At 52.7% G+C, this 27,558-nt stretch overlaps 2 protein-coding genes across 4 annotated transcripts; one reads left to right on the top strand and one right to left on the bottom strand.

Annotated features, from left to right (window-relative positions):
* Positions 1-852: 852 nt before the first annotated feature.
* P3H1 (prolyl 3-hydroxylase 1) lies at positions 853-18,502 on the bottom strand. Of its 3 annotated transcripts, XM_077844447.1 has the most exons (16): positions 17,972-18,502; positions 15,373-15,525; positions 13,247-13,436; positions 12,698-12,829; positions 11,725-11,864; positions 7,613-7,807; positions 7,269-7,358; positions 6,886-6,938; positions 6,607-6,728; positions 4,925-5,052; positions 4,700-4,795; positions 4,178-4,328; positions 2,463-2,580; positions 2,060-2,135; positions 1,730-1,870; positions 853-1,329 (listed from the first exon to the last, which is right to left on the bottom strand). In XM_077844447.1, the coding sequence occupies exons 1-16, from the start codon at positions 18,485-18,487 to the stop codon at positions 1,174-1,176; spliced, it is 2,457 nt and encodes an 818-aa protein (XP_077700573.1). In that variant the 5' UTR covers positions 18,488-18,502; the 3' UTR covers positions 853-1,173. The 3 variants fall into 3 exon arrangements, with proteins under 3 accessions (XP_077700573.1, XP_077700575.1, XP_077700574.1); XM_077844449.1 differs by lacking the exon at positions 7,613-7,807; XM_077844448.1 differs by lacking the exon at positions 15,373-15,525.
* A 252-nt stretch (positions 18,503-18,754) lies between these two features.
* Positions 18,755-26,834, top strand: C13H1orf50 (chromosome 13 C1orf50 homolog). The gene is made up of 5 exons (XM_077844446.1): positions 18,755-18,896; positions 19,005-19,129; positions 25,059-25,145; positions 25,834-25,965; positions 26,313-26,834. Exons 1-5 carry the CDS (start codon positions 18,770-18,772, stop codon positions 26,508-26,510), a joined length of 669 nt encoding a protein of 222 aa, XP_077700572.1. The 5' UTR covers positions 18,755-18,769; the 3' UTR covers positions 26,511-26,834.
* Positions 26,835-27,558: the final 724 nt, after the last annotated feature.

Here is a 27,558-nt window from a genome sequence, read left to right as displayed (position 1 = left end):
ACACACACCCTTCACCGAGGCAGTCACTGCTCTGCACCTGCCCCACTGAGGCACAGCCCCCGTGCCCACAGCGACCGACGAGGCCACCGGGCCCCGAGCACACTGGCTGTCCTCCTCCGCCCACCCTGGGCCAGCCTCCCCGCCGCTCCCACCTCCCCAGGGCCCGACTTGCTTCCTTGTCAACTTCGCAGGGCCACACACACGCGTGAGCACGTGTGTGTGCCTACCTCTCCTACTAACACAGCAGCTCTGGGGCGGCAGGGACTTGTTTTGTTTGCCAGCATGTTATTCCCAGCACCAGGCGCTGAGCTGCTGCTCAACTACTGCGGGTTGACTGAGTGAAGGGGGACTCAGAGTGCAGGTTCCCAAACTCAGCACCCACAGCACCAGCCCAGGAGGCAGGAGGGGAGACGCACTGTGGCCCGAGGGGCAGGATCCTCACTTGTGCTCCTTCTGTGTCCGAGGGGTGTGCGTTACCCTGGGGACCAGGGGCTCTGAGGCCAGGCAAGCAGAGCAGGACGTGTGTGGCTGACACGGGCCAACATGCCAGCGCACTGCTGACCGGCCGGGGGCTGCCAGAGAGGGATTCATCGCAATCCCGTAATCCCCTTTACAAAGTGCTGTCACATCCGATGCTGAGTCCGAGCCACACGACCGCCCAGGAGGTGGGCAGGGTGAGGATCTGGGATCCCCATTCTACGGATGACAAGTCTGAGGGGTTCAGGGTCGGGCCTGAGGCTGCAGGGGCAGCGGCTGAGCCTGTGACTTCGCCAGGCCTCCTGCCTGGAGCACCCTCCACCAGCTGAGGGGGGCAACAGGGGGCTGATTCTACCCTCTGAGCCAACTCCCAAGTAAAAAACCACAAATCATTTATTCTTTGGTTGTCTACACCGACACTTAAATACCGTGTTGCTGTGGCACGGCTGCCCGCGCAGCCCCCCACGGTGTCTCTGGGCCTGCGTGCCGAGCCCTCAGCCAGGCCCGGGGAGGGAGGGCCGTCCTGCCATGTCCACTCCGAGAGCAGCAGCACCGTGCGGATGGCCGCCACCAGGGTCCCTCCCGTTGGTTGGGCGGCAGACATCAGTTTCCCCGCTCCGCAGCCCCGCGGGCGCTGGCCAGGGTGGGACACAGTTCCCGAGGTGGGTCTGCTCACCCATCCTGAGCTGGGCACTGTCAGAGCTCATCCTTGCGCCCCACCTCACTGCCAGAGAGCGACTCCTCAACAGGCTGGGGGGGCCCCTCCTGGGTGTCCTGGGGCTGCTCCTGGGAGAGGTCCACCTCTTCGGGGCTGAAGAGCATCCTCACCAGGTCATCGGCCTGCACCCGGTCCTGCAAGGACACACCCCTGCCTATTCAGAGAAGCCTCTGGACCAGGTGCCACCTCCTGGAGAACGAGAGGTTCTTCCCCCACGGCCCCCAAGCCCATCTGCTCCCCGGCAGGTCTTATCTCTGGGCAGACAGCTGACGTGCTGCCCAACCAGGCAACCGAGCACCAGGACCGTTCCTCGTCTTGGCACCCCAGCCTGGAGCCCCGTTTACAATTAACGAGGAAGGGCCAGGGCGGACAAGGCCATGTGACCACGGGGACAGCATGCTGGGGGAGGAGTCCCTGTGGATCCGGGCCTGGTGTTCCTTATGTCCAGGCCGCTACCGGGCAATGAGACTGGGAAGGCAGCAGCGGAGGGGGGCCCCTCCCGGAGCAGGTCACAGCGCCACCAAGGGCTCTCACCCGCTCACTGTGCCGCGCGTCCAAAGTGAACCACAGGGCGATGGCACAGCGCTGCCCTCTGGTGACAGCCTTCACTCCGTGCGGGTTTTCGGTGCCTGAAGAGAACCCCACGGCCCTGCCACACTGGGGCTGCACTTCTGCCTGGAGGAGACACAACGTGGGGGGTACACAGCACACAGACCGTTACACGGGGTCATTAGGGTCTGGGGAGAAAAGGTGGCCGGTCAGAGGCGTGAGCGACACGTCTCAAAGCCCCCTGGGTTCGAGGAGGGGGGCCACTGCGCTGTGAGGGTTCCCGTCTCCCAGGGACAGGCACGAGGGCACACTCACCGTCACGGTCTTGGCGTCTAGTTCAGTGAAATAGAACGTTCCTCCATCGAAGTCCCCGTTTAGATAGAGAATGGCACTGGGGACAACAGACAGCGTGTCACCGTGGGCCTCCTCCTCGTCGTCCCGCGCCCCCGCCAGCCCACAGCTCCGTGCTTGCACCTCCAGGCGCTCTCAGCCAGCAGCTGCAGGGGGGCCTCCCACCCCTCCACCCTCCCTCCAGAGGGGCCACGTCCTCCTCATCACGCCACACGGCAACGACTCCCTTTCTGCCCGACTGTGAGGCCAGAGGGTGTGGGGATAAGGGACTGGATTCTGGGGACAGCTGGTCCCACGCCTGTGTGCATGTGTATAGGGGACGGGGCAAGGCGCAGGGTCCCGGGGGCCTCAGAGGGCCAGCTGGCACCTGTAGTCCCGGAAGGTGTAGGCGGGGGGCTCCTTGATGCACACCAGGGCCTCGGCATTCAGGATGCAGTTGTCCACGTGGACTGGGTGGCTACTGTCCTTCCTCTCAGCCTGTGCCTCTGGGGCCGAGGTAACACACGTTAGTGTGGGGCACCCCAGGAAACCCTGCAGCTGTCCTATTGGCATGGGGGGGGCTCCTAAAATGCATCTGGGTCTATGGGGATGGCCAGTGAACTAGGGGGTCTCTGGCAAGCGGGTGCAGAGAGCAGGGCCATGAGGCCCTAAGCAAGGGCAGGTTCTGGGCTGAGCGCATGACCCCGGTTTTCCGGCTAGAATTTCCAGAACAGGGATCCCCAGGGAGGTGAAAACGAGGAGTCGGGAGGAGGCAAGATGTGGGGTACAGTGAGACCAGGTGAGGATGGCACGGAGGGGAGCAGACAGGAGCAAAGGTAAGCAGCTGGCTTCAGCAGGGCCCCGCAGGGGAGAAGCCATGCAGGAGGAAGGCCATGGGAGGGGACAGACAGTGCGAACTGCAAGTGCCAGGCAAACACATTCACGACAGGAACCACTGCCCCCAGCGCAAACCCCAGGCACCCCCTGAGCAGGCTGGTGGCTCCGTCAGGTCCCCAGCTGCCCAGTCGCCAGGCCCCGTCCCTCCACCTCCTATACCTCCCTATAGGCTCTCTCCTCTCTGCTCCCACCACCACTGGCCAGGTCTGGGCCTCGTCCTTGCCCACTCGGGTCCCTGCTGACCAGCTTCCCGCCCTCTGCTCTGATCCGCGCTCTCCAAATCTCTCACCACAAAGCAGCAAAATAAGTCTTGTAAAACACAAAGGTCTCACCAAGTCCCTTGTGTCTGGTGACCCTTCCTGGCTCCCCCCCTTGCCTGTCCTCCGCTTTGAGACGCCGTGACGCATACGGTTGTGTATCTGACACAGTCCTGTGGGTGTGTCCAGATCTGATAGGACTGCAAACCTGGGGGAGAGGAAAAGCCTCTACTCCCTACCACCCAGTGGCACAAGAGTGCCAGGGGCCTCTGCAGGCGATGGCATGACACATCTGGCTTGGGCCACGCGTGACCTTGGGGCACTGGCCATACCTCATTGTTCCTCGGGACCGCAAACGGGAATGCAAGAGAAAGAAAGTGGACGAGGAACGACCTGGAATCTGCTCTGGCTTGTAGAACTCAATCTCCCACGGATTTGGTGTTTAACGACAGAGAACTTGCAACGTAGCTCCTAACCGACCTACAGGCCTCTATGCCCCAGAGCATCACTGAGGACCCACGGCCTGCAGGATGACAACAGACTCCTGAAGGCGGCTCTCCACAATCGGGCTTCTGGAAGCCTTCCCGAGCCTTGTCCCACGGCCGCCACGCCAACCGCACCCCCCAGAAATGGCCACTTTCTCAGTCTCCATGACCAGGCTGCCCAACGCCTGCACTTTTTTGCAAGGGCTGTTCTCTCAGGCCTGACACTATCTCACCACCCGTCCTGTTCATCCTGCACAACCGCCATCACCTCCTCCTGGAAGTCCCCTGGACTGCCTGGTAGACCGCCGACACCTTCTTCCGCTGCACTGATCACATGGGGTCGCCACCTTTTGTGCTGGTTTCGACCCAAAGGGCCCTGCCCCATCCCCTTCCAGGCAGTCGGCGCCAGCGCCCCCGGACACCGCGTGTGCCCAGTGGCCGGGGCAGGGGTGCAGGGGGCCCACCTTCGATGGCAGTGCGGCACACCAGGTGGGAGTAGGAGAAGTAGAGGGGCGTGTCCAGGCGGAAGTAGGACTCCATGACGCGCCGCACCTTCTCGGTGACGTTGTAGTACAGGTGCGCGCTCTGCAGCGGAACCCTGCCTTCCTGTCCCAGCTGCCGGGAGACCACAGTCAGCAGCCCTGAACGCCCGGCTGTGCGCCCAAGGACCCACTGAGGCGCCGGGCCGCCGCCGGCTCCCCGGCCCCCCAGTCACCCCCAGCCTGCCTTCCCCCCGTCCCTGCGAACGGTGCCGCAGCCCCCGCTTCAGGAAGCGCCCTCCCCACGCGGCCCCACGCGGGACACTGGTCCTGTCTTGCGGGTCACGCCTGGGTCACGCCTGGGTCACTAGCCAGGCCTCCCAAATCCACTCCCTCTACACAACCACCCTCTGTGGCAGTTGGACATGACAGGCAGGTGTCCTCACGTCCCCCAGGCCTGAGCTTCCCCAGTTCCCCACGCCCGAGGACGCGGAGTCCAGACTCTACCTTGAGGGCTTTAAAGACCGTGACACCGTAGAACTTCTCACTGGGGGTGTGTGGGGAGGTCTGCCCCCGGTAGCCGTCCCCTGAGGTCGCTGCTGCCTGCAAGGCCCAGAACACAGGCGGGCTCAGCCAGGGCAGCGGAGGGTCCGCGGGGAGGCCCTGGGCGAGCAGGTGCCCTGGGTGAGCAGGTGCCCTGGGTGAGCAGGTGCCGGCCCGGCTTTCCCTTACATTGGTCAGTCTCTGCAGCTCTCGGCACTCCTCGGGGGAGATCACGCCGTCCATCACCACCCTCTGGGAACCGTTCAGCACTCTGGAGTTCATGGTGAGGTTGATGCCTTCGTAGAGCAGGGGGCCACCTGCAAAGCAATGACAAGACTGGGCTGAAGCCGGTGGCACTTCTGTCCAGACCCTCTCCGTTGGATGGAAATGGAAATTCCAGTTGTTTCCGGGTCCCCAGAGAAGCCTCCTATTTAGTCACTTCCAAAGGTGGCAGGGCCCAGAGGAGAACATGTGGGGCTGACAAGACAGGAGAGCCAAGCCCTTGTCCTCGCCCCCTCCCCAATAGTTGTTGGCTCTTGGGCCTTCGCCAATTGTTGGAGGAAATACCACCGACACACTGTTAAGCCATGAGCTCCAGAACCGCCAAGAGGTGGGTTTGACTCCTGAATCCTCCACATATTAGTTATGGGACCTCAGCAAGTTCCTTAACCTCCCTGAGCTTTCATTTCCTGGTCTGTAAAACCGCATCTACGTCCTGAGATTGGTGCTTGTTTGATGTGAAGAACAGGAAGGCGAGTTAAAAGCTTAGCACGATGCCTGGCACAGAGGAAAGGCTCAGAATCTCAGCTGCCATTGCACCAGCCACCGGCAGCATTTATTTAAAACGAGGACCTCAGTCTGTGCACCCACCTCCCAGGCAGAAGAACCAAGAGAAACAACAGAGTGAAAGCTGCCTGAAAACCAAGGAATGCAGGACAAATTCTTCTCGTGTCCTAATCTTGTGAAATTAGCCACTGTTCACTTAAGCAACAGCAGAGCCCAGGCCAGCCTTGTCTTCTATCTCTCGCCATGTCCCCCGCTGCTGGGGACCTACTGGAGACTCAGGTCAATGCCAGCTATTGGCAGAGGCCGCAGTGGTGCCAGGCCGCTCGCTAGAGAGGCGAGGGTCTCACACCTGCTCTCCCAACAACGATGCAAACGGGTAGACCTTGTGCAAGCACCAAGACAGCTGGTGCCGTGGAAATTCAAAGGAAAGAGGGAGGGGATCCCCAGGACTGGGAGATGATGATGGGCGGGTATCGGGAGGAGGGACAGGACAGGCATGAGTGCAGACAGGCCCAAAGAACAGGAGCAGCCTGGGGCAGGTGAACAGAAGGTATAAGCAGGGGAAGAGCACACCCCGTGGTTAAAGGGTCAGGGTCTCAGTGTTTGGAAGGCCGGTCTAGCCACCACAGGGGTCAGGAAGCCCAGATCAAGGATGGACAGGAGTGTAGACAGCAGGTGCAGTGGGGGCATAGGCGGGGCACGGGGCCACAGGGGAGAGGGGAGGCTTGGGGAGAGAGGCGAGGAAAAGCAGTCTCAGAGCAGCTTGGAGGAGGTGGGCAAGGGGAAGAGACCTCAGATCCGGAGGTTCGGCAGCAGGATGCATGCTGGGAGCGGAGTCAGGATGAGTTTTGTGCAAGCCACGCCGACTGCACTGGGCTCAACTAGTGCTGCTGTGGCACCGAAGTCCTACTTCTTAAGCAAAAGCCAAGCCTGTGCCTCCTCTGGGTGCACGTCCTGGTGAGTGAGGAAGGGCGCCAGGCGAGCCTAAGCCTGGCCCTGGGGCTGGGGACGGGCCAGCCAGGGTGCAGCGTGCCAGCCTCGCTGCCTCCATGACAGCCGCGCATGCCAGGGCTCTGGCCCCTCACCTTCCCGTGTCAGCCGGCTCACATCCAGCGACTCCTTGGTCTTCTCCTCCACCAGCGTCTCAATCTCCTTCATAAGGTTTCCAATCTCCTGGGAGATGCGGACGGCTGTTTCCCGTTCGGACCTGTGAGCACAGCCGCTCTGAGGCCTGTATTCCGGGGCCACCCTGGCTCCCACCCCAGCTTCCCAGCCCTTCCCGGAGTGAACATCTGCCTGGGCTCAGGAAGCCTCAAGTGCATCATCAGGCCGCTCCAGCCATGCAGTTTCTTCAGGGTCCTCACTTTTGTTTCTCTTGCAATCTTTTGGGAATCACCTCTTCTGGAGTCCATGAATCCTAAAAGCAGATGGGGAGAACACTGAATGCTGCAGGATGCCCTCCTTCATCTTCCAGGTCTCCCGCATAGACTAGGGCCTGGGGAGCAGCTAGAGGGATTCTTTAACTGCCTTATCAGCTGCCTCCTTGCAGGAGGTAAAGACAGAGCTCAGAACCCCGGAGTCACCTCCGGCTGCCCAGAATCCCCCTTTGTCTTCCTCTGTCTCTTATCTGCGGGTTTCACAGATCCCATGTCTGGCTCAACCCCTAACAACTTTTCTCCTCCAGAGTCATGCAGCTAACTGGCCCCTCTCCTGCACCCCAGAACCCCCCTCCTGCACCCAGGCTCACCGGATCCACAAAGGGAATTCCGAAAACATCGTAGGCGAAGAAGAGCAGCTCTTTCTCCAGCAGGCTGCGCTGTCGGTACTCCTGGGCGCTCTGGGGAAACAGCGCAAGGAATGCCCTGGAATTCAGCCCTGTGAACTCGGGGGGTGGGGGGACCACAACCCCACGCTCTACACTGTTGTCCCCGCCACTACTGCATCTGCTGTCCAGTCTGGGACAGAAGGCTCACCCCCGTGCCCAAGGGTGGCTCTGGCCTGACACCAACACAATACCCCGGAGGGTGGTACCGCACCCCCACGCCCCACGCCTCCCCCATTAATCTCCAAGACAGGAAAGCATCTCCATACAGAAGATGTGGAAATATTCCTCAAAAGAGGAGAGTTCCCTCCTGACTTCCGCAGGCGTTCAACGGGGAGGCAGGAGACCCAGGTGTTGGGTGACCCAGGTGTTTCCAACCACCACTGAGGTTGACACCGTGCTCCTTGTTGTACAGATGAGGACACCAAGGTGCAGACGGGATATGCGACGTGTTTAAGGTGACACTATCAGAAAGGGAGCAGGGACTGACACTCCACCCCAGGTCTTCCCAATCCCAAAGCCCACGTGCTTTCTTGTTAGCCCCCTCCCGCACCCCACCTCCCCTGAGACCCCATAGAGCCTGGATGGGTCCCTCCTGGGGAGCTGGGGCGGGCCGTCTGGCCCTTCCCTCGGTCCCCAGGGCTGGGACACTAAGTACCTGCTGGGGTCACATCTCTCCCTAGGTGCCCTGCTAGTCTCCAAGCAGCAGGAAGAGGAGAGAAAAGAAAAAGAAGACATCGTCAGTTGAAATAAAGGGTGAAAGCAGTAAGGAAAGTGAGTCCTACATCACCTAGCATATTTACGCAACAGGGAGAAGGAGATTTCCTCCTGAGGTGTTTAAGTGATTCACCAAGTGCTAGACACCACGCTAGGCGCCTTTTCTCGTTAACCCCCGCCCCCCGCCCCCCCCCAGCCCTGGGGCTGTGAGGAATAAACGCCTACGGCCGCACTGATTCATGGAGGATGAGCTCGGGCTGGGAACTGCGCCAGCGCCGGGCCGGTGGCCCCTGTGAGCCACAGGCCGCTGCACAAGCCAGCCCGCCTCCAGGAGCCCGAAGGTTCTCTTCTCTCAAGTGGGAGAGCAGCGCCCCCTGCCACGGCCGCTGTGGGGGTCAAGAGAGATGAGGGGGTGAACCGCATAGCGCAGCTCGTGGCCTGGGTCAGGGCTCAACAGGTGCCAGCTGCTTTCTCCCCGAAGGAGAGTTCTGGTGGTTTATTTTCCCTCTCTGCCCCACACTCACTAATAGGATCATAAAGACAAAGAGACATGAGGAAGTACCAGCTCAGATGCAGACTGTCACCATCTAGTGGCCAAAGAGGACAACGAGACAACTACAAGGTGACTGGTCTACACAGGATTGTTTCTACTAAAGACGCAGGGTTCCAGGGCTGGGAAGAAGAACCTGGGTTTTCTCCCTCAGGGCAGGTTGCAGCCCCACCTCAGCAGGGTGTTAGGAGAATCGAATGAAATAAAAGCTATGGGAAGACTCTGCAGACCCCACACAGTTGAAGGGTTGCTCGCTGTGCTCAGCGGTAAGCCCCCAACAACCACAAGGGGAAGTCGGCTACCGACTCATCCTCCACTTCCCTCTCCCAGGGGACATAGCCACCTGGGGCTGGCGCACAGGCAGGGTGACCTGTGAGGAAAGCACCCTGCTCCACCTGTGTGCTCCCAAGCTAGGTGGGCAGCACGAGGCTCGCGTCTCCCCAGCTGGAGACTTGTGTCTAATTAAACACAGAGGGAGGCGTGACACCCCCCCCCCCCCACCGCCCACTCCACCAGCCAGTTCTCCTCCTCCACCCAGCAGCTCCCCTCTGCACTGGTCTCCTGCTTCGAGCTCCTTCCCATTCTGAGCCTTGCACCATTACACCTGGTCGGGCTACTTACTGCTTAAAACCCTTCAAGCGCCGCCCTCTGTCTGCCTTTTGGGACAGAGGCAAAGGTGCTCGCAGGGCGCTCAGGACTCTTCAAAACCTGACCCTCCCAGGCCTCATCACCTGTGTCATCTTCCATGTACATGGGACAACTGTCCAGATTGTTTGCACATGCTGTCCTCCATCTGAAAGGCCCTTCCTTGCCTCATTCACCTACTGAAGGCTTTTAAAGCCAAATGCCAACAGCACTTCCTCTTGCAAAGCGTTCCACGACTTGCCAGGCAGTCGCTTACTTCTACAGCTTGCACACCTGTCCACTCTTAGATGTACTACAGTATTCTATAAGTTTTAGATTATATACCTTTCTGTGTCGTCAGTGCCCTAAGGTGTGCTTTAGACGGCATTCCAAAAGACACGAAGGTAATACGTGTATATCTAAAAGAGGTCCAGAGTACTGACAGACACGAAGAGAAACAGGTCTCCCTCCCTACCCCTGGCCTGTAGGACCACGCCTCAGGGGTAAGCTGAGGAGCAGTTTCCTACCAATCTGTCCAAAAAGTTTACAACTTAAAAAATATATATGTATTTTAAAAAACATAGGGGTGCTTGGGTGGCTCAGTCACTTAAGCATCTGCCTTCAGCTCAGGTCATGATCCCAGGGTCCTGGGATCGAGCCCTGCATCGGGTTCCCTGCTCAGCGGGGAGCGGGCCCCTCCCTCCCGCTCATGCTTTCTCTCTCTCAAATAAAAAAAAATCTTAAAAAAAAAACCATAAATAGGATAGAATTTAATTCTAGTTCTAGGTGGTTTTTTTCTTTACATAAAACAGTATCATGGAGACAGCTTCACAGTGGTGCAGAGTAACCTACTCACGCAATAGAACAGTTGTCTCATATACAGCTGAATGGATGTACCGCCAATCACTGAGCCAGTTCCCAAGCGGATGGCATTTAGCTTGGTTTGGTTGGTTGCTTTTAGCAGCAATGTTCTGATGCGTACCCGTGCACGCTTACCTTTGCATGCTTGTGCAACACTGCCGTGTGGCAAATCTCCGGTGGTACAATTGCTGGTTAAATGATTGGTCCAGTTTACGGTCCCATCAGCAGCGTGGGTGTAGGCTGCTTTTGCACCCCTACATTTGTCTCACATATTTGCTGCATAAACAAATGAGTTGCCTCTAGTGCAATCATAACTATTCACTATTTTTTTCCTCCGACAAAACGGAAAACGAGTTCAAAGTTACATTCTTACATAGAAGGTAGGTGGGGTTTGAGAGCAGCCAGGGCATGGGTGACTGAGGCTCACCTTCCTCTCACTGCTCTGAAATCAGGGATCACTGCTGCGGTGACCGGCCACCCCGTTTCAGGAGGTGGCTGAGGTTAGAAGTGAGAAAACCAGCCCCTGGTACTTGTGTGCCATCGGCAAGGCCCCCCCCGATGCTGCCTATCCACACAACTCGTAGGACACACTTGTGCCACACCTGTTGGTATACAAAGTACACTTCTCCTCGGTAGGCCATTTGCCCCTCATGCTCATCTTGTGTTAAAGAGTCAGAACCATAATCCCACTCCACAGAGGGAGAAGCCGAGACTCAGAGAGGCAGGGTGGTGTGCCCGAGATCCCACGCGACACGTGCAAGATCACACAGGAGCCAGGGCTTGAGCCCAGACCAGTGACTCCAAATCTGACTCACCGTTCTGGGCTCAAGAAGGAGAGGGTCCAGGGTCTGTGCAAGGCATATGTACAAAGATCGAGGTTCAGGTAGTATCACATTTCACTAAGTTAAATACAGAGAACTTTACATGTTTTTTAATTACAAAAAATAATCTGTGATTCCACTGAAGGGAATTCAGAAAATATAAGTAGGCAAGATAAGAAAAACCACCCATATCCCACCACACAGAAATAACCAGTGTTAACATGCCAGTGCGTCTGGCCATTGTGTCTCCGGGGGAGTGAGCTGGGAATGATGCCGAGGGAGGAAGAGCAGGGACAGTGGCAAGAAGAAGGGACAAGGAGGAAACGGAGGCCAGAGCACAGGAGAGTGAAAAAAAGAATTTCGCGAAGTTAAAAGTGATAGATCTTGCCCAAATGATATCAAATCTCAAAGCAGAAGTGCCAAGAAAGGGGAAAGGGGTGCCTGCATTGCAGTTCTCTTTTCTCCAATCTTTTCCCCAAGATTTTATTTATTTATCCATGAGAGACACAGAGAGAGGCAGAGACACAGGCAGAGGGAGAAGCAGGCTCCCCACAGGGAGCCCGATGGGGGACTCGATCCCAGGACCCTGGGATCACTCCCTGAGCTGAAAGGCAGATGCTTAACCAGTGAGCCACCCAGGCGTCCCTGCTCCCTGGTTCTTGAGTGATAGGTGCATCGGTGCACTTGCACCCAGCCCAGGGCCCTCTGCCCCGGCCCAAGCAGTGCCAGACTGCCCCCCGCCCCCTGCTCTTCTGCCCTCCGATCTGGGCTCTGCTGGCAGCTGCCTGAATGAATGCAAATCTCTCACCTCACGGGGGCTGATGAATCTGGCTGGTTCTTCTCCAACCATGGCCGTATAGTAGGCCAGATTCTGGTTCATCACCTCGTCGTTGGGGAAGAAGAGGAGATAGGTCTTGGCACATTCGATAGCCTGTGTGTAATTCCCAACTGCAAAGCAGAAAAAGCAATGGCTGAGAAGCGAGGGTCCAATCCTGGGCCCCGGGAACCACCAGTCAGGTGTCTCAGCATAGCCCCAGGCAGTGATGGCACAAGGTGGCCCTGCTACCTACCACAGCTGCTCGATCTGAGCGACAAGTTCTCGAAGGATGAGAAGAGCAGAGGTTACACAAACACAGAGTGCAGAACTGATAAGGGGCTCAGCGTCCGCAGGCCTGCCTGCTACTGAACTCCCACATCTTTACGATTTCATCGGTCAGTGAAACGCTGGCCTCCTATGAGACCGGTTCCAGGACAGCCCCATCCTCCTACCTCCTTCTTCCTACTGATTTTCAGAAGGTGGAGATGGTACAACAGCAGATGGCCTCTTTGCTCACACGTGTGGTCTCCAACAATAAACACCCCACACTCCTGACTATGCGGTGATGCTTAGCACACAGCAGGAACTCAGTGGGGACCTGCTGACTCTTGGTTCTTGGATACGGGCAGCCCCCTGCCCAGAGCACCAGTGCTAACCCGGGGAGAGGGGCCGGAAAGGGTCCCGGGAACTGGTTTCAACGGTAGCACACCCTTGCCTTTGCACTGACTGAACTCTGATGCAGAATCAGATCATAAATGTTACAGAAGGGATGAGAGATCCTAGGTCTCCCCACACCAGCTTTTTGGCTGCTGGCATCGCCTTCTGGGGCCAGTGGCTGTCACTAGGGTCACAAGTCACAGTGAGAAGCCACACATGTTGACGTGCTCAGTGGCCGTCATCCCTGCCTATCCTGCTCATGGCTTCCTCCTGAAAAGCAGCAGAGAAGGAAGAAAGGCGGCCTTACTGTTATAGTAGGCAAACTGCAGGTAGTTATAATGTGATGGGAGGAAGTCTTCAAAGGGCTTCTCTCGACTTGGGTGGGATGCAAGCTCCGTGACGCAGTTCTGCTTACAGCTGAGGACCTGGATGTAATGATCTGAAAGGAACCAAAGACGGGGAATGACCATCAGGTGGAGTTTCAGGATTTGAATTCTGGTGAAGAGGAGGAAATTCAAGTGGAAGGAATTCTCAGTCCAATTCCCAGATCTACAAAATCAAATTTCGGTTTGAGGCTGAAGACACCCAGCGGGTCTTGTCTGCACAAGGTCCTGGGAGACCACGCCGGTAGGGGAGGGCAGGGCAGGGCAGGAGAGGGCAGGGGAGGGCGGCAGGGCAGAGCAGGGCAGGGCAGGGGAGGGCAGGGGACAGCAGGGGAGGGCAGCGCAGGGGAAGGGAGGCAGGGGAGGGAAGGGGAAGGGAAGGCAGGGGAGGGAAGGGAGGGCAGGGGAGGGCAGGACAGAGCAGGGCAGGGGAGGGGATGGCAGGCAGGGCAGGGCCGGGCCGGGCCTCAAACCTGCGATGGCCTGGAAGAGGTCGGCGTTGTACTCCAGGTAGTTGTAGCCGTCGTAGTCGTAGGGCCCTTCGCACAGGGCGCGGCACTCGGTGTCGGCCACCACGTACTCTCGCAGCGCCGCCTCCAGGTGGGCCACGGCTTCGTGCGGCTGCTCCTCCGAGTAGAGCCGCACTCCCAGCCGGAACTCGTGCTACTGGGAGGAAGGGGGACTCAGCTGGGGGCCGAACACAGCCCTGGGCCCTGGGGCGGGGGCACCCCTGCCATGTGCACCTGCACCCTCACGGCCTGCTTCAGGTCAGCGATGGAAAAGTGTGGCTGCTACCTAGTGAAGGCCTTCTGCAAACGGTCTTCACAGTTTTCTCTGGAAACTCAAAAGCATTTAGCTCAATCTAGATAAAAGATACATGGCAGTTCATCCCAATTCTCTCGCACTTTCTATAGGGATGGTAGTGCTCGAAATTAAAGAATGGGTTTTGCTCTCTGTGGGACACAGCCTCCATTCTCAGGAATGGTAACCACTTCCGTTTGTCACAGAATCACTAAAAGAAACTGTGCGATTGTATGATGTACTAGACATACACAATCTACTTTTTTTTTTTTTAACCTAGACTCCACACCCAGCATGGAGCCCCAAAGCAGCCTGAACTCACAACCCTGAGATCAAGACCTGAGCTGAGATCAGGAGTCTGGCACTTAACCAACTGAGCCATCCAGGTGCCCTCATACAATTCGCTTTTATTTTTTTATTTTAAAAATATTTTATTTATTTATTTGACACGAAGAGAAGGAGCACCAGCAGGGGGAGTGGGAGCAGCAGGCAGAGTGAAAGGGAGAAGCAGGTTCTCTGCTGAGCAGGGAGCTGGATACCAGCTGGATCCCAGGACCCCAGGATCACGACCTGAGATGAAGGCAGATGCTTATCAGACTAAGCCACCCAGGCTCCCCCACAATTTACTTTTAAGGGAGTCATTTTCAGGGGTGTCTGGGTGGCTCAGTCAGTTAAGCATCTGCCTTCGGCTCAGGTCATGATCCCAGGGTCCTGGGATTTGGTTTCTTGCTCAGTGGGGAGCCTGCCTCTGCTTCTCCCCCTGCTTGTGCTGTCTTCATTCTCTCTCTGTCAAAAAAAATAAACAAAATCTTAAAAAAAAATAAAGTAATTCTGATATTGTTTCTAGTATTTCTATTTCTAAACTATTAAAAGTTAAGAGAATATAAGCTCTTTATAAAATGCTATATCACAGATAGTATCTCTCATGGAACACTGACTTCTGCTAAATGAACAGAATTAAGTGGCCTGCCAGGGTGGCTCGGCAGTTGAGCATCTGCCTTCGGCCCAGGGTGTGATCCCAGGGTCTGGGCATCGAATCCCATAACAGGCTCCCTGCGAGGAACCTGCTTCTCCCCCTGCCTGTGTCTCTGCCTCTCTCTCTGTGTCTATCATGAACAAATAAATAAAATCTTAAAAAATAATAAAATAAACGAACAGAATAAAAACATCGAGGAACACACTGTACCACTTACTGTAGTGAGGGCAAAAACCTACACAGTAAATCAATACAATTATGCATAAAATGGACTATCACACACCCATTAAAAATGGTATTTTTGAAGAAAATCTGAAGCCATGAGAGAAGGCTCGTGATATGGTGTTAGTTCAAAAAGGATGATGAAAAGTACATATATGACACCAAATTAGGGGTGGGAAGTTAAGATACAGAAGACTTTTTAAAAACAGGCCAAAATAGGGATGCATGGGTGGCTCAGCGGTTGAGTGTCTGCCTTCAGCCCATAGCATGATCCCGCGGTTCTGGGATCGAGTCCCACGTCGGGCTCCCTGCATGGAGCCTGCTTCTCTCTCTGCCTGTGTCTCTGCCTCTCTCTGGGTCTCTCATTAACAAATACATTTTAAAAATATATATTAAAAAAAAGGCCAAAATACGAACTTAACGGTTTTCTTAACGTGATAGTATTATAGATGATTATTTTCTCTTTTATACTTCTCTGCATTTTTCTATAGTGTTTTACAATGAACATCTACTATTTCTGTAATCAGAAAACAAGCCTAGTAAATATTACTTTAATAAAAAGAGAGAGTTGGGGGGGGGGGATGACAAAGTTTTTTTCACCATATGAGGCTTGGCCTCCAGATCCTTAAAGTCAGCCTCCTTCACTCCAGACATGGTTTGGTAATAGTCTAGGTTTTGCTGCATCTCCATGTGTTCAGGATTGCCCACGAAGAAGGTGTGTGCTGCTGCTACTGCTTTCTCCAACTTGTTGATCTAAGAATAAGGTACAAAGACATAATCCTCATCTCCAAACCCTGAAGGTTTGTGTCCAAATGCTCAGTCCACAGTAAACAGGAAATCCCAGCTTTCCTGAGCCTTCCACTCAATAGTATGCTCCAGACCTTGCCAGCCCCAGAAAACACATCCATTGCAGGAATTAATTACATACCAAAACTTAGAGGCACATGGCACTTTGGGCAGAATGTCAGCCATTTCCCAAATCAGGCTGAGCCGGTCCCCAAATCCTAGGAGGCAAGCCTTCGACAGTGTAAACATTCTATTTTTAAACAAAGGCCATACTGTAGGAGGACTGCTATGGAAGAATGACTGCTCAGATAATATATTCTCAAGATTCAGAAGCAGCAACTGAGCTGAAAAAAACTCTAAGGCTTCAAGAATTTAGTAGTACGGGAGAAAGAGCAGTTAATGATTACACTGTGCCTGAGGATTTCCCTAGAAGATACTTGTTTCTTGCATAAAGTGTAATCTAGGGTTTTTGACACATTCAACGAAAAGATGGGTGATGGAAAAAATCCTAAGGTCTTTTACAAAATCTGGTTATGGCATCTTCTGACCCAAAGCCCAGGGCTCATGAGGTTAAAACAAGTGGTTATGCTGAAATCTGAGGAGAAAAAAATGTGCCACAGGCCGCAAGAAAGCCCATAGCAGAGGACTCTAGGATATCGGTGCTACACAGGTTCTTACGTAGAAGCCAAAATAAATCACTGATGATCTAATGTTTTTCCTTTTTTCATCAGTACTAGTAAATGCATGCTAAACGAGGAGTCAGCCCTGGCTCTGACCCTCAAATAGCTAGGTGACCCAAAGTCAATAATCCCCATCTCTGTAGCTGTTTTGTAAGCTGTACAATTAGAAATTCTCACAAATCTGTCCCTCTCTATGGATTTATTCTCTCGCCTTTATCTTTCTGCATTGCTCCTGCATTTCCCTATTCTCTCATCTTCTCTCTCTGCCCCCAGTCCCTCTTTACTCCCCAAGCACCCAGGCACCTAACTTCCTTTTCTTGCGTGGACAGCCAACTCCTCTCCCAGTGGCTAGCTCTACCACCACTTTCTCCTCCCAAGGCTTATTTCACATTTCATAATTAGCATACTAAAACCGGATTCTGACACTGGCTCTGGAAGCCTGCAGAGCTCTCCCTCCAGCCTGCCCTCACTCTATCTGGAATGGCCATCCTTCTTCTCCTAGAGTGATAGTTAGGACCAACTTCAATTGTCACCTCTTCTTTCAGACTCCCTGGTCTCTCTGAGACAAAGCTACATTCTCCCTCCTTGGTGCTCTCATAGCCCTATGTACACACTCTTTTAACAGCTCTTTCTATAGGGAAGCGATACAGAACAAAACAATACAAAGTCAAGTATTTTAATGACCCATATAAGAACTGCAATGTATTCCAGGTATTCAGGAAACGTCAAAGAATTTGAGAACGTGCTGTCAAGTGACATGACCAAAGACATGACCCACTTATTTTGTTTCAAGTACAGGACTTTTCTGAGAAACCAGGCGGCCTGGCACAGAACTGTGTGAGCAAAGTGCTTGTGGAGAGGTGGGAGTCCACGGCCCCCACGGCCTCTAAGTCTCTCTTTAGGTGGAACCGACCGTCTGTTAAACCAAGGATGTAAAAGATTTGCAACACAGCTCCTCCTGCTTCTTCCTTTTCCTCTAATAAAATGGAGCTAATAGTAGCACTTACCTGCCAAGACAGTGACAGGATCTGGGGAAATAAATCAATAAAGACAAAGTACCTAGAATAGTGCCTGAAAGTATATGCTGCGCACCGCCGCCGCCGCCGCCGCCGCCGCCACCACCACCATCACGCAAGCCAGGGGCACTCCCAATCCATGTATATACTTGGACTTAAGGCACTCTGGAATTCCTAAAAGGACTCATTTTCTTTGAGAACCTGACATCAGCCAGAGGGTCCCGCCGCAGGGAGGGGCGAGACAACCCTGCTGGCGACGTGGCAACCTCACGTCCTGAGCGAGCGGCAGGACAAGCATCGCTCCACGACGAACCCGAAGGCGGGTCTTGCAGGAAGGTTCTAGCTTTTCCCTCGGACACTTACAAAGAAATCGGGACGAGAGACACGAGCTACCGCTTTTACTTGTCTCCAGGAGGCCGCCCGGGGAACACGAAGCCAAGTTTTGCTTGGTCCGCGCCTCCACCCCAGGCCGGACCTCTGGGGGTGCCGTCGGCCTAGGCGAACCCGGCGCAGCGGGTCTGCCGGCGGGGTCCCTGCTCTCCCGGCGGGTCCGGCCGGCGGGGTCCCTGCTCTCCCGGCGGGTCCGAGGGGGCTCCCCTCGCTCCCGCTCCCGGAGGGCACTTCCCAGGGCACCGCCCCTCCCCCCCGCCCAGCTCGCCCGGGTCGTCGGCACCACGCCCGGGAGGCTCCCCGGCCCGGGCCCGGGCAGGGCTGCACCTTGAAGTAGGCGACCTGCAGGTAGTTGTAGGGGCTCCGCTTGCGGAACTCCAGCTCCAGCTCCTCGCTGAGCGCGTGGGCGGCCGGCGGCCCGAGGCAGCGGCGCAGGCAGGCGGCGCGGTGCAGCAGGGCCCCGAAGAAGCGCAGGTCGCGCAGGGCGGCGGCGCCCGAGGCCGGCGACGGGCTGGGGGGCGGGGCGGGGTCCAGCTCCCAGGGCAGCTCGGCGGCGCAGCGGGTGCGGCAGCGCAGGCGGAGGGCGCGCAGGGCGGCCCGCGAGCGCAGCGCGCGCTCCATGCTCAGCACCACCCCCGCCCAGTCCCCGCGCGCGTAGGCCGCGGTCCCCTCCGCGAAGAGCAGATCGGGCGGCGCCACGTCCCATCCCGCCTCGGACTCCCCCTCGGCCCGGGAGGCGGCGGCGGCGGCGGCGGCGGCGGCGGCGGCGGCGGCGGCGGCGGCGGCGGCGGCCAGCAGCGCGGTCAGCAGCGCGGTCAGCAGCCCGGAGGCGCGCGCAGCCATTGCCTCCTCCGACCTAACGGGACCGCCAGCCTGCAGCCACCGAGGCCGCAGCCCCAGCCCGGGAGCCCCGCCCCCGGCCCCGCCCCCGGCCCCGCCCCCGGCCGGAGAAGCCCCGCCCCCAGGCCCCGCCGCGCATGCCCAGGGAGCTGGCACCGCCTTTCTGACTCCCGGCAGGGCTGGACCGCCGTGCCCCAGCCGTGGCCCCGCCCCTGGGCGGGGCTTCCCGCGGTGTTGTCCAATGGCCGGGGAAGGCGGAAGCCCCGCCCACGGGCCTCTGTGCGCATGCTCTTCCGCCGGGCGGCGCGAGGGTGCGGGGAGGTCTCGGGTGTGATGGCGAGCGCTGCCGAGCTGGGCCCGGCTGAGGAGGCCCCGGCCAACGGAGGGGTCCGGCCGGCCACGGGGCGGGGAGGTAGGCAGTGCGGGAGGCAGGCCGGGAGAGAAGCCCTCGCGGAGCCGCTCCTCCCCGGGGCTGCGCGGGACGCCGAGGGCGGTGCTCACGGGCTGTGTTCCTGCGCAGGTGCGGCGGCGGCCCTGGTGGAGCGCAGCTCGAGCCCCGGCGGCCTGGCCCTGCTGAGCCCCTACCACACCCGCCGGGCGGGGGACCCCCTAGACCTCGTGGCGCTCGCACAGCAGGTGCAGAAGGTGAGGTGCGGCCGCGCAGCCGGCTCGGCCGCCTTTGGCCTGCGTCCTACGACGGGGACCTCACAGCCTGGGGTCGCACTTGTTTATTAATTAATTAATTAATTTATTTATTCTTAAAAGATTTTATTTGTCTATTCATGAGACACAGAGAGAGGCAGAGGCACATGCAGAGGGACAAGCAGACCCCCCCCCCCCCGCCCGCGCTAAGCAGGGAGCCCAGTGCTGGTTTCCATCCCAGGACCCTGGGATCATGACCCGAGCCGCCCGGACCGCCGGTTTTGTCTCTATTTTACAACACGGGGAAGCTGGTTGTCGTTTGGAGTTGGTGGCCTGACCCCAACTCTGATCTTCTGAGACCGAAGGCTCCTTCAGCTGCAGCATGAGTGCCTATAATCTGGTGGAAAGTGCTGCACAGCACTTTGGATATTCAGTATTTCATTTGGGCCCCAGGACAGCCCCACAAGGTAGGCAGGACAGAAGTTACTCTTCCCATTTGAGGCATGAAGAGAAGTTCCTATGGAAGTTCTGTGGATCGCGCTATCGTTGCAGGTTTTGCAGGGATGCGTAGTTCACTTACTTTAAACTGCTTCCTCTGAGATCTTTATCTGTGACCCGAACACTTTGAGAACTAAACATCTAGAAGGACAAGGGCTCTTAAATTTTGTTCTGTGTTGTTATTCACTGGACACAACATTCCCAAGGCCAGCGCTTAGATATTCATTGCTAAAAGTAAAAAAAGGAGATACAAAATAACAGAAAAAACACTGGAAGTTTGGACACATGCATGTTAATCCCACTTTTGACTTTTTTTTTTTTTTAAGATTTTATTTATTTATTCATGAGAGACACAGAGAGAGAGAGAGAGAGAGGCAGAGACACAGGCAGAGGGAGAAGCAGGCTCCATGCAGGGAGCCTGATGTGGGACTCAGTCCTGGGTCTTCAGGATCATGCCCCGGGCCGAAGGCCGTGCTAAACCACTGAGCCACCCGGGCTGACTTTTTTTTTTTTTTTTAAAGTAGGCTCCACACCCACTGTGGTGCCCGGTGGAGCTTGAACTCCCCACCGTGAGATCAAGACTTGAACTGAGATCAAGAATCTTTGACTTAATCAACTGAGCAACCCAGTCCTCCCACCCTCACCCACTCTCCATACTAACTTACATTTAACTTGAAGCAAATTATTTTTCTTTGGACTTCAGCTCCTTTTTAAAGATTTATGTATTTGAGGAGGGGGAGAGGGAGAGGGAGAGAATCTTCAGGCAGACTCTGCTGAGCAATAAGCTGTTTTGGGGCTCAGTCTCAGGACCCCAAGGTCATGACCTGAGCCAAAATCTACGAGTCTCACGCTTAACTTAGTTGAGCCACCCAGGTGCCCCTGGACTTCAGCTTCTTTATCTGTAAAATGCAGAGTTTCAACTAGGAAAGCTCATAGATCTAAAGCTATGAAAACCGAATTCCATCTATATTTATCAAGACTTCCAGTTGTAGAACCCTCTTCACTGTGTAGCTGTAGGGCCCTACTGCTTTAATGCTTCCAATATCCCTTCACCCTGTATGCACTGTCACATTTGGCCTTGCCTAAATTCAAAGGTCTGTATTTTGCTCAAAATTATTTAATAATTAATGTGTTCAAATTCCCTCACACATACATCTCCGTATTTCAGGATTTTTTGTTTCTTAAGATTTATTTTAGAGAACGAGTGAGCATGCACAAGTGGGAGGGCCAGAGGGAGAAGGAGACAGAGAATCTCAGACTCCACATTGAGCATGGAGCCTGATGCAGGTCTCAGCCTCATGACCCTGAGATCACAACATGAGCTGAAACCAAGAGTTGGGTGCTTAACTGACTGCCAGCCAGGCATTCCCTGGCTGGGAGTTTTTTTTTTTTTTAATTAAGAAGTATTCGAATGCCCAGGAAGTTGCCTTTGATTCAAACTTTGTGACTTCTCTTTTCTAGAGAGGTGGGGAGCAAAGTATAACTTTCACGGATTAGGAGACTATCATGTCTCTTTAACTGGATCACTTATTGGGAGGGAGGCAACCAGGTCCAAAGCTTAGGCAAACATTCTCATGGGTTACTGAGTGTCCGTCATCTTTATTACGGTAGCCTGAAACAAAGAAAGATGGAACACCGTTTTTGCCCTTCATTGTATAATCTAGTGAAATATAGAGGGTGCATCATTGTGCTCCCTCCTTTTCTCCGATATTGTCTGTCACTATTGAGCAGCTGCCATAAAACACTAGAGACAAACAGATCGAATCAAGCGTATTTACTGTCTGTGTCCTGACATGTATTTTCTAGCAGGACCGACTGCTTATCAGCGTGCCTATCGGCCATTTCCGTGTTAATGTGTGTACAGAAAGCTCAAGAGGTCTGGTATTAAGGCGTGAAATTTGGAATCAGACTGATCTATGTTCAGATCTTCAACTGCCGTTTATTAGCTGTGAACCCTTGGAGAGGTTGGCTTCACCTCTCCGAGTATAATTCCTAACATGAGCCTGAAGTTACCATCTCCAACTACATAAGGTGTAATAAAAACCAAATGAGATCATATATGTGAAGGGCCTCAGCGTGATTGGGGCTGGAGCTTGTGTTTAGTCATTATAAATCCTCTTCTCCTCATTTCTGTTTGAATTAGTCTCTTTTGTTTACAAGGAAGAGATTTGCTGCTACCAACTTAAGAAAAAGACTAACAACGAGGCCACTTTCTAACCTAGAACTGCCTTAGCTCTAGAAACCACCGACTCACTCCTTGGCCACAAGGTCCCTCATTGTCTTTGGAACAAAGTGCAGTACTTTCGCTATGGGCCATAAGGCCTTGCATGACCTGGTCCCTGGCCCTTTCCTTTTTCAGACCCAAGTCAATTGTCATCCTCTGTAAGGCCTTGCCTGTGGAAGGCCATACCCCACTCCATCCAAATGACGTACTATTACATTGAATTTGCCTCTAGGCTACGCATGTGTTCCAATCCCTGCAGTCCTCATCACTCCCTGTTATTAAACCAGTTACTTCACTCACTTCTTACCTTTGATCTGCTTCTACCTCATTAATTATGGTTATTTGTTTCATGGTAGCACATCATTATTCTGAGTCCATATAATACTGGCTCTAATTGTCTTTCTGGTTGGTGTCTGTATTACTCACCAGAGCTATGCTGTACATTACAGTAGCCTCTAGCCACATATGGTTCTTGAGCACCTGGAATGTATGTATGTATGGTTAGTGCAGCTGAGAAACTGAATTTTACATTTTATTTAATTTTAACTAATTTATATTTTAAAAGCTGCTAATCGATTGAATCATCGAACACTTTTAAGTATACTTGGAACAAGCAAAGTACAGCTCTTTCAACTGTAAATTTATGAAGTCCAAATAGAGATTGAGTATTTCCAATCAAAATTTGGCATCCCAATTGATAGTATGTAAGTATAAAAATTATACTTAATATGAAATGTAAAATATCTCATTAAAATTTGTTTTATAGTGATTATATGTTCGAATGATGGTGTTTTTTGACATACTGGGTTAAATAAAATATATCATTAGAATTAACTTTACTTATTTCTACTTTTAACTCAACTGCTAGAAAATTAAGAATTACATATGTTACTTGATTCATATTCTTTTTTTTTTCCCCAAGGAAGCCCAACATTTTATTTTTATTTTTATTTTTAAGATTTTATTTATTCATGAAAGACAGAGAGAGGCAGAGACATAGAAGGAGAAGCAGGCTCCCCTTGGGGAGCCTTGTGTAGAACCTGATCCCAGGAACCCAGGATCAAGACCTGAGCCAAAGGCAGACACTCAACCACTGAGTCACTCAGGCGTCTCAAAACCTCAAGAAGTCTTTTTTTTTTAATAATAAATTTATTTGTTATTGGTGTTCAATTTACCAACATACAGAATAACACCCAGTGCTCATCCCGTCAAGTGCCCCCCTCAGTGCCCGTCACCCAGTAACCCCCACCCCCCGCCCTCCTCCCCTTCCACCACCCCTAGTTCGTTTCCCAGAGTTAGGAGTCTTTATGTTCTGTCTCCCTTTCTGATATTTCCCACACATTTCTTCTCCCTTCCCTTATATTCCCTTTCACTATTATTTATATTCCCCAAATGAATGAGAACATATAATGTTTGTCCTTCTCCGACTGACTTAATTCACTCAGCATAATACCCTCCAGTTCCATCCACATTGAAGCAGATGGTGGGTATTTGTCATTCCTAATGGCTGAGGAATATTCCATTGTATACATAAACCACATCTGCTGTATCCATTCATCTTTCGATGGACACCGAGGCTCCTTCCACAGTTTGGCTCTTGTGGACATTGCTGCTAGAAACATCGGGGTGCAGGTGTCCCGGCATTTCATTGCATCTGACTTGATTCATATTGTAAAGGCATGTGTATTAAGCTGTAATCTTGCAGAGGTAGGGATCTCTTTCTCATATTTGCCAGTGCATCCGGGGTCTGGCATGGTGTCTGACACACCATGGTTGTTCAATCTCTGTTTGTGGAACAGATAAATCATTGACCCCGTCTACTCAGTTGTTGATGTTCTTGTGTGATGCTGCCTTATACCTTGCGCTTCCTTAACTAACCAGAAAACTCTCTTAATATTTCTTTTTTTTTTTTAAGATTTTATTTATTCATGAGATACACAGAGGCAGAGACACAGGCAGAGGGAGAAGCAGGCTCCATGCAGGGAGCCCGATGCGGGACTTGATCCCGGGACTCCAGGACCACACCCTGGGCCAAAGGCAGGCGCTAAACTGCTGAGCCACCCAGGGATCCCCCTCTCAATATTTCTTAGTTCAAATTTAACATCCTCATTTCTTCTCCTTAGTTGTATATCACTGGGCATTAATTGGCTTTTCCTGAAAGTAAACAAGTAGTCTTTGACAGATTTCTGATGCTTGAGTGATAATCCTTCCCAGTACATGATATTGGTCACACCAGTCTCTGGCTTTGAAAATTATTGGATTTATTTTATTAAGCAATTTCCGTTGCCTTCAGTTGCATATCCTAGGGCATGAGAAGCAGTCTTGTGTGTACATTACAACTTTGTTTCAGGTCTACATCCTAGTCTTTAAAAATACATTTGAAGGTAACAATTAGGAATGCAAGTATAAGTTAAAATGTAACTTTTTGATGTTAATAATTCAGACAAAGTAATGGTCAGATTAATAGGTAGTTTCTGTGTATAGCTAGATTCCTACATAACAGGTGATAAAAGCCAAATCACAAATGTCTTTGGATTTTTATTGTAAGACCCTTCCCCGATTTCAGAAAATATTTATTTATTTATCTTAAAAGATTTATTTATTTATTCATGAGAGATACACAGAGACAGGCAGAGACGTAGGCAGAGGGAGAAGCAGGTTTCCTGCAGGGAGCCCAATGTGGGACTCCATCCCGGATCCCGGGATCATGCCCTGAGCCGAAGGCAGACGCTCAACCACTGAGCCACCCACGCGTCCCTGATTTCAGAAATATTTAAACAGAAAACAAATGGAGACCGGAGGAATGAGTGGGTTTACTCAGGCAAAGAGTAAGGGGGAGAACACATCATATCAAGGAGAGGACATATTCAGTGTATTTGGTAGCCTGTGAGAGCAGGGCATGTTGGGGACTGCAGAGGCTCAGTGTGACTAGAATATAGAGTGAAAAGGATAGAAAGCTTGGGACGTAGAAAAGGAGGAGGAGGACTTAGCTCCGTGGTGTGGAGCATGTCAGGCTTCTCATAAGCAGTGCTATTTGGGCTGGGTGGGGAATGAGGGAGATGGGTGGGAGCTCATGGGGGAATGGTGAGGACAAGAATATTTTAGGCATCAGCAAAGAGGTTGAGATAACTTCTCACGCTGGGATCTGAGAAGAACATCGTAGAAGTCTGTCCTTTTTCCACCCACCCTTTGGGGTTTTGTCTCCTTTAGGCTGACGAATTCATCCGAGCGAATGCCACCAACAAACTGATGGTCATAGCTGAGCAAATCCAACATTTACAAGAACAAGCTAGGAAGGTAAGTAACAGCTTTTAGGCAGGCATTCGTTTTCTTCATTTTATTCACAGGATTGACTGATCTTGCTTCTCGTCATTTAACTTACCTGTCTTCAGTAGAACCTCCTAGAAATATAGAAGTGTTGAGTGAAATAGAAGAGGCCCAAGAGGTTAGGAGTAAAATCAGCTTTTTCACTGGGAGACCATTTCAGTGAAGTAAGGCATTTTGAGGGGAACATAGTTTCTCAGTTATGAAAGAAGTGTACTTAGTACAGAAAAATAGGAAAGAAATTTAAAAGCAATTCAAAGCTAGTGATGTTCAACATTTTGAAATATAATTCTTTGAAGGGCATTTGTACGGCTTAGTAGCATAGTCCAACTTTGGTCTCTTCAGAATCATCTGGAACCTACTTCTAAGTCTATGGGAAAGCAGTTCTTTTTTTTTTTTTTTAAGATTTTATTTATTTATTCATGAGAGACACAGAGAGAGGCAGAAACACAGGCAGAGGGAGAAGCAGGCTCCCTTTAGGGAGCCCTATGTGGGACTCCATCCCGGATCCCGGGATCACGACCTGCTCAATCGCGGAGCCACCCAGGCATCCGGGGAAAGCAGTTCCTAAGCTTTAAGTAGTTTCCAGTGAGGGGTAATCACAGGATGTGAGTGCCTGTTACATCCGATACTTAATTTTTCACATCTCCCTGGTTCTTAGGTATTGGAAGATGCTCACAGGGATGCTGACTTGCACCATGTAGCTTGTAATATAGTAAAAAAACCTGGCAACATTTACTACCTTTATAAACGGGAGAGTGGTCAACAGTATTTTTCTATTATTTCTCCAAAGGTAAGAACATTTATTTTTGCACAAAAATCTACTCTAGTCTTTGAGAAATTCTTGGCTGTATGTGTGTGAAAATGTAGGCCTAAGGGTTTAGTAAATGTTCTCTAGAAAATTGGAGGTGTTGTGAGCCCAGGCATGATTCTTAAAAAATATACATGAAAAATACACGTAAATTATTTCACAGTCATTATCTCTGTTAAGGGAGGTGGATGATGTGTGAGGCAATGAAGATGATTCTGACTGGTCTGAAGTGGAAAACCAAAAAAGAAATTTGTAGCGTAAAGTGAGGAAATAAGCCCAATTTCTTTACCTTCTCCCCCAATGAGAACTGTCTCCTTTGCCTTCTCCAGGAATGGGGTACAAGTTGTCCACATGACTTCCTTGGTGCCTACAAGCTACAACATGACTTGTCTTGGACTCCATATGAGGACATTGAGAAGCATGATGCTAAAATCAACATAGTGGACAAGTTGCTAAGCCAGCCAGCGGCCCTGCCTCCAAGCACTGAACCCACTTTCCAGGGACTGACTCAGGAGAGTGGACTCTGATAAACAGCTCACATGACAAGGACCTGTCACCTCTTTGTTGGCCTCTTTCTCTGCCTTGATGGGAGGTGGCCTGAGAATTGAGGTGTTGTGGGTGAATCATGAACTTCTTGAAAAGAGACCTTGGGTCTCAGTGGGTTAAGCGTCTGCCTTTGGTGCGTACTCTCTCTCTCTGTCTCTCTCTCTCTCTCTCTCTGTCTCTCTCTCCCTGCCCCTCTCCCTTCCTCTCTCTCTCCCTCCCCCTCCTCTCTCTCTCCCTCCATCCCTCCCCCTCTCTCCTCTCTCTCTTTATCTTTCTCTCTCAAATAAAGTCTTAAAAACAAAGAAGAGATGTTGTGTGAATATAATGCTGCTGTTCTTAGTTTTAGTTAGGATGGTAGTGAATCATATCAGTCTCGGGATCCTCTCTGGGTCACAGGTACCCAGTCAGTCACTTTCAGAGTATTGGCCACTTTCCTTTTCCTTTATATCCATCTGTTCTCCCACAAGTCAGATCATTAGGGAAAGAAGAGTTTCTTTCCATGTAAAGGTTGATGAGGCATTTTCCAGAGAGGACTGTTTTTCATCTTACTGTACCCGGCAATGTTTGAGATTGGGTTGAGGTTGAACGTAGTGGGTTAAAAAGAGGCAAACCGTGAGAGGGGCCCTTAACTGTAGAGAACAAACTGAGGGTCGCTGGAGGAGAGGTGGGTAGGAGATGGGCCAGAAGGGTGACGGGGATTAAGGACCGCACCTGTTGCGATGAGCACTGGCTGTTGTATGTAAGTGATAAATCACTAAATTCTACTTTTTTTTTAAACATATATTTTTTTTAAGATTTTTATTTATTTACTCCTGAGAAACGCAGAGAGAGAGAAGTAGAGACACAGAGGGAGAAGCAGGCTCCATAAGGATTGACGTGGGACTCAATCCCGGGACTCCAGGATCACACCCTGGGCCGAAGGCAGATGCTGAACCGCTGAGCCACCTGGGCTGCCCTAAATTCTACTTTTGAAACCAGTATTGCACTATATTTTAACTAAGTAGGATTTAAACTAAAACATTAAAAAAA

This window comes from Canis aureus, chromosome 13 (assembly GCF_053574225.1).
Source record: "Canis aureus isolate CA01 chromosome 13, VMU_Caureus_v.1.0, whole genome shotgun sequence".
Taxonomy (NCBI): Eukaryota; Metazoa; Chordata; class Mammalia; order Carnivora; family Canidae; genus Canis; species Canis aureus.
Note: the sequence above shows the minus strand (reverse complement) of the source record. Positions and strands in the feature narration are given on the sequence as shown.

Coding starts and splice junctions, on each gene's coding strand:
- P3H1 (XM_077844447.1), bottom strand. CDS start 18,487: ATGGCTGCGCGCGCCTCCGGGCTGCTGACCGCGCTGCTGACCGCGCTG. Junction 7,359..7,612: donor GGAATATTTCCACATCTTCT/GTATGGAGATGC, acceptor CTGTTTCCCCAG/AGCGCCCAGGAGTACCGACA. Junction 6,939..7,268: donor GAATTCCCTTTGTGGATCCG/GTGAGCCTGGGT, acceptor ATCTGCTTTTAG/GATTCATGGACTCCAGAAGA.
- C13H1orf50 (XM_077844446.1), top strand. CDS start 18,770: ATGCTCTTCCGCCGGGCGGCGCGAGGGTGCGGGGAGGTCTCGGGTGTG. Junction 19,130..25,058: donor TCGCACAGCAGGTGCAGAAG/GTGAGGTGCGGC, acceptor TGTCTCCTTTAG/GCTGACGAATTCATCCGAGC. Junction 25,146..25,833: donor TACAAGAACAAGCTAGGAAG/GTAAGTAACAGC, acceptor CCTGGTTCTTAG/GTATTGGAAGATGCTCACAG.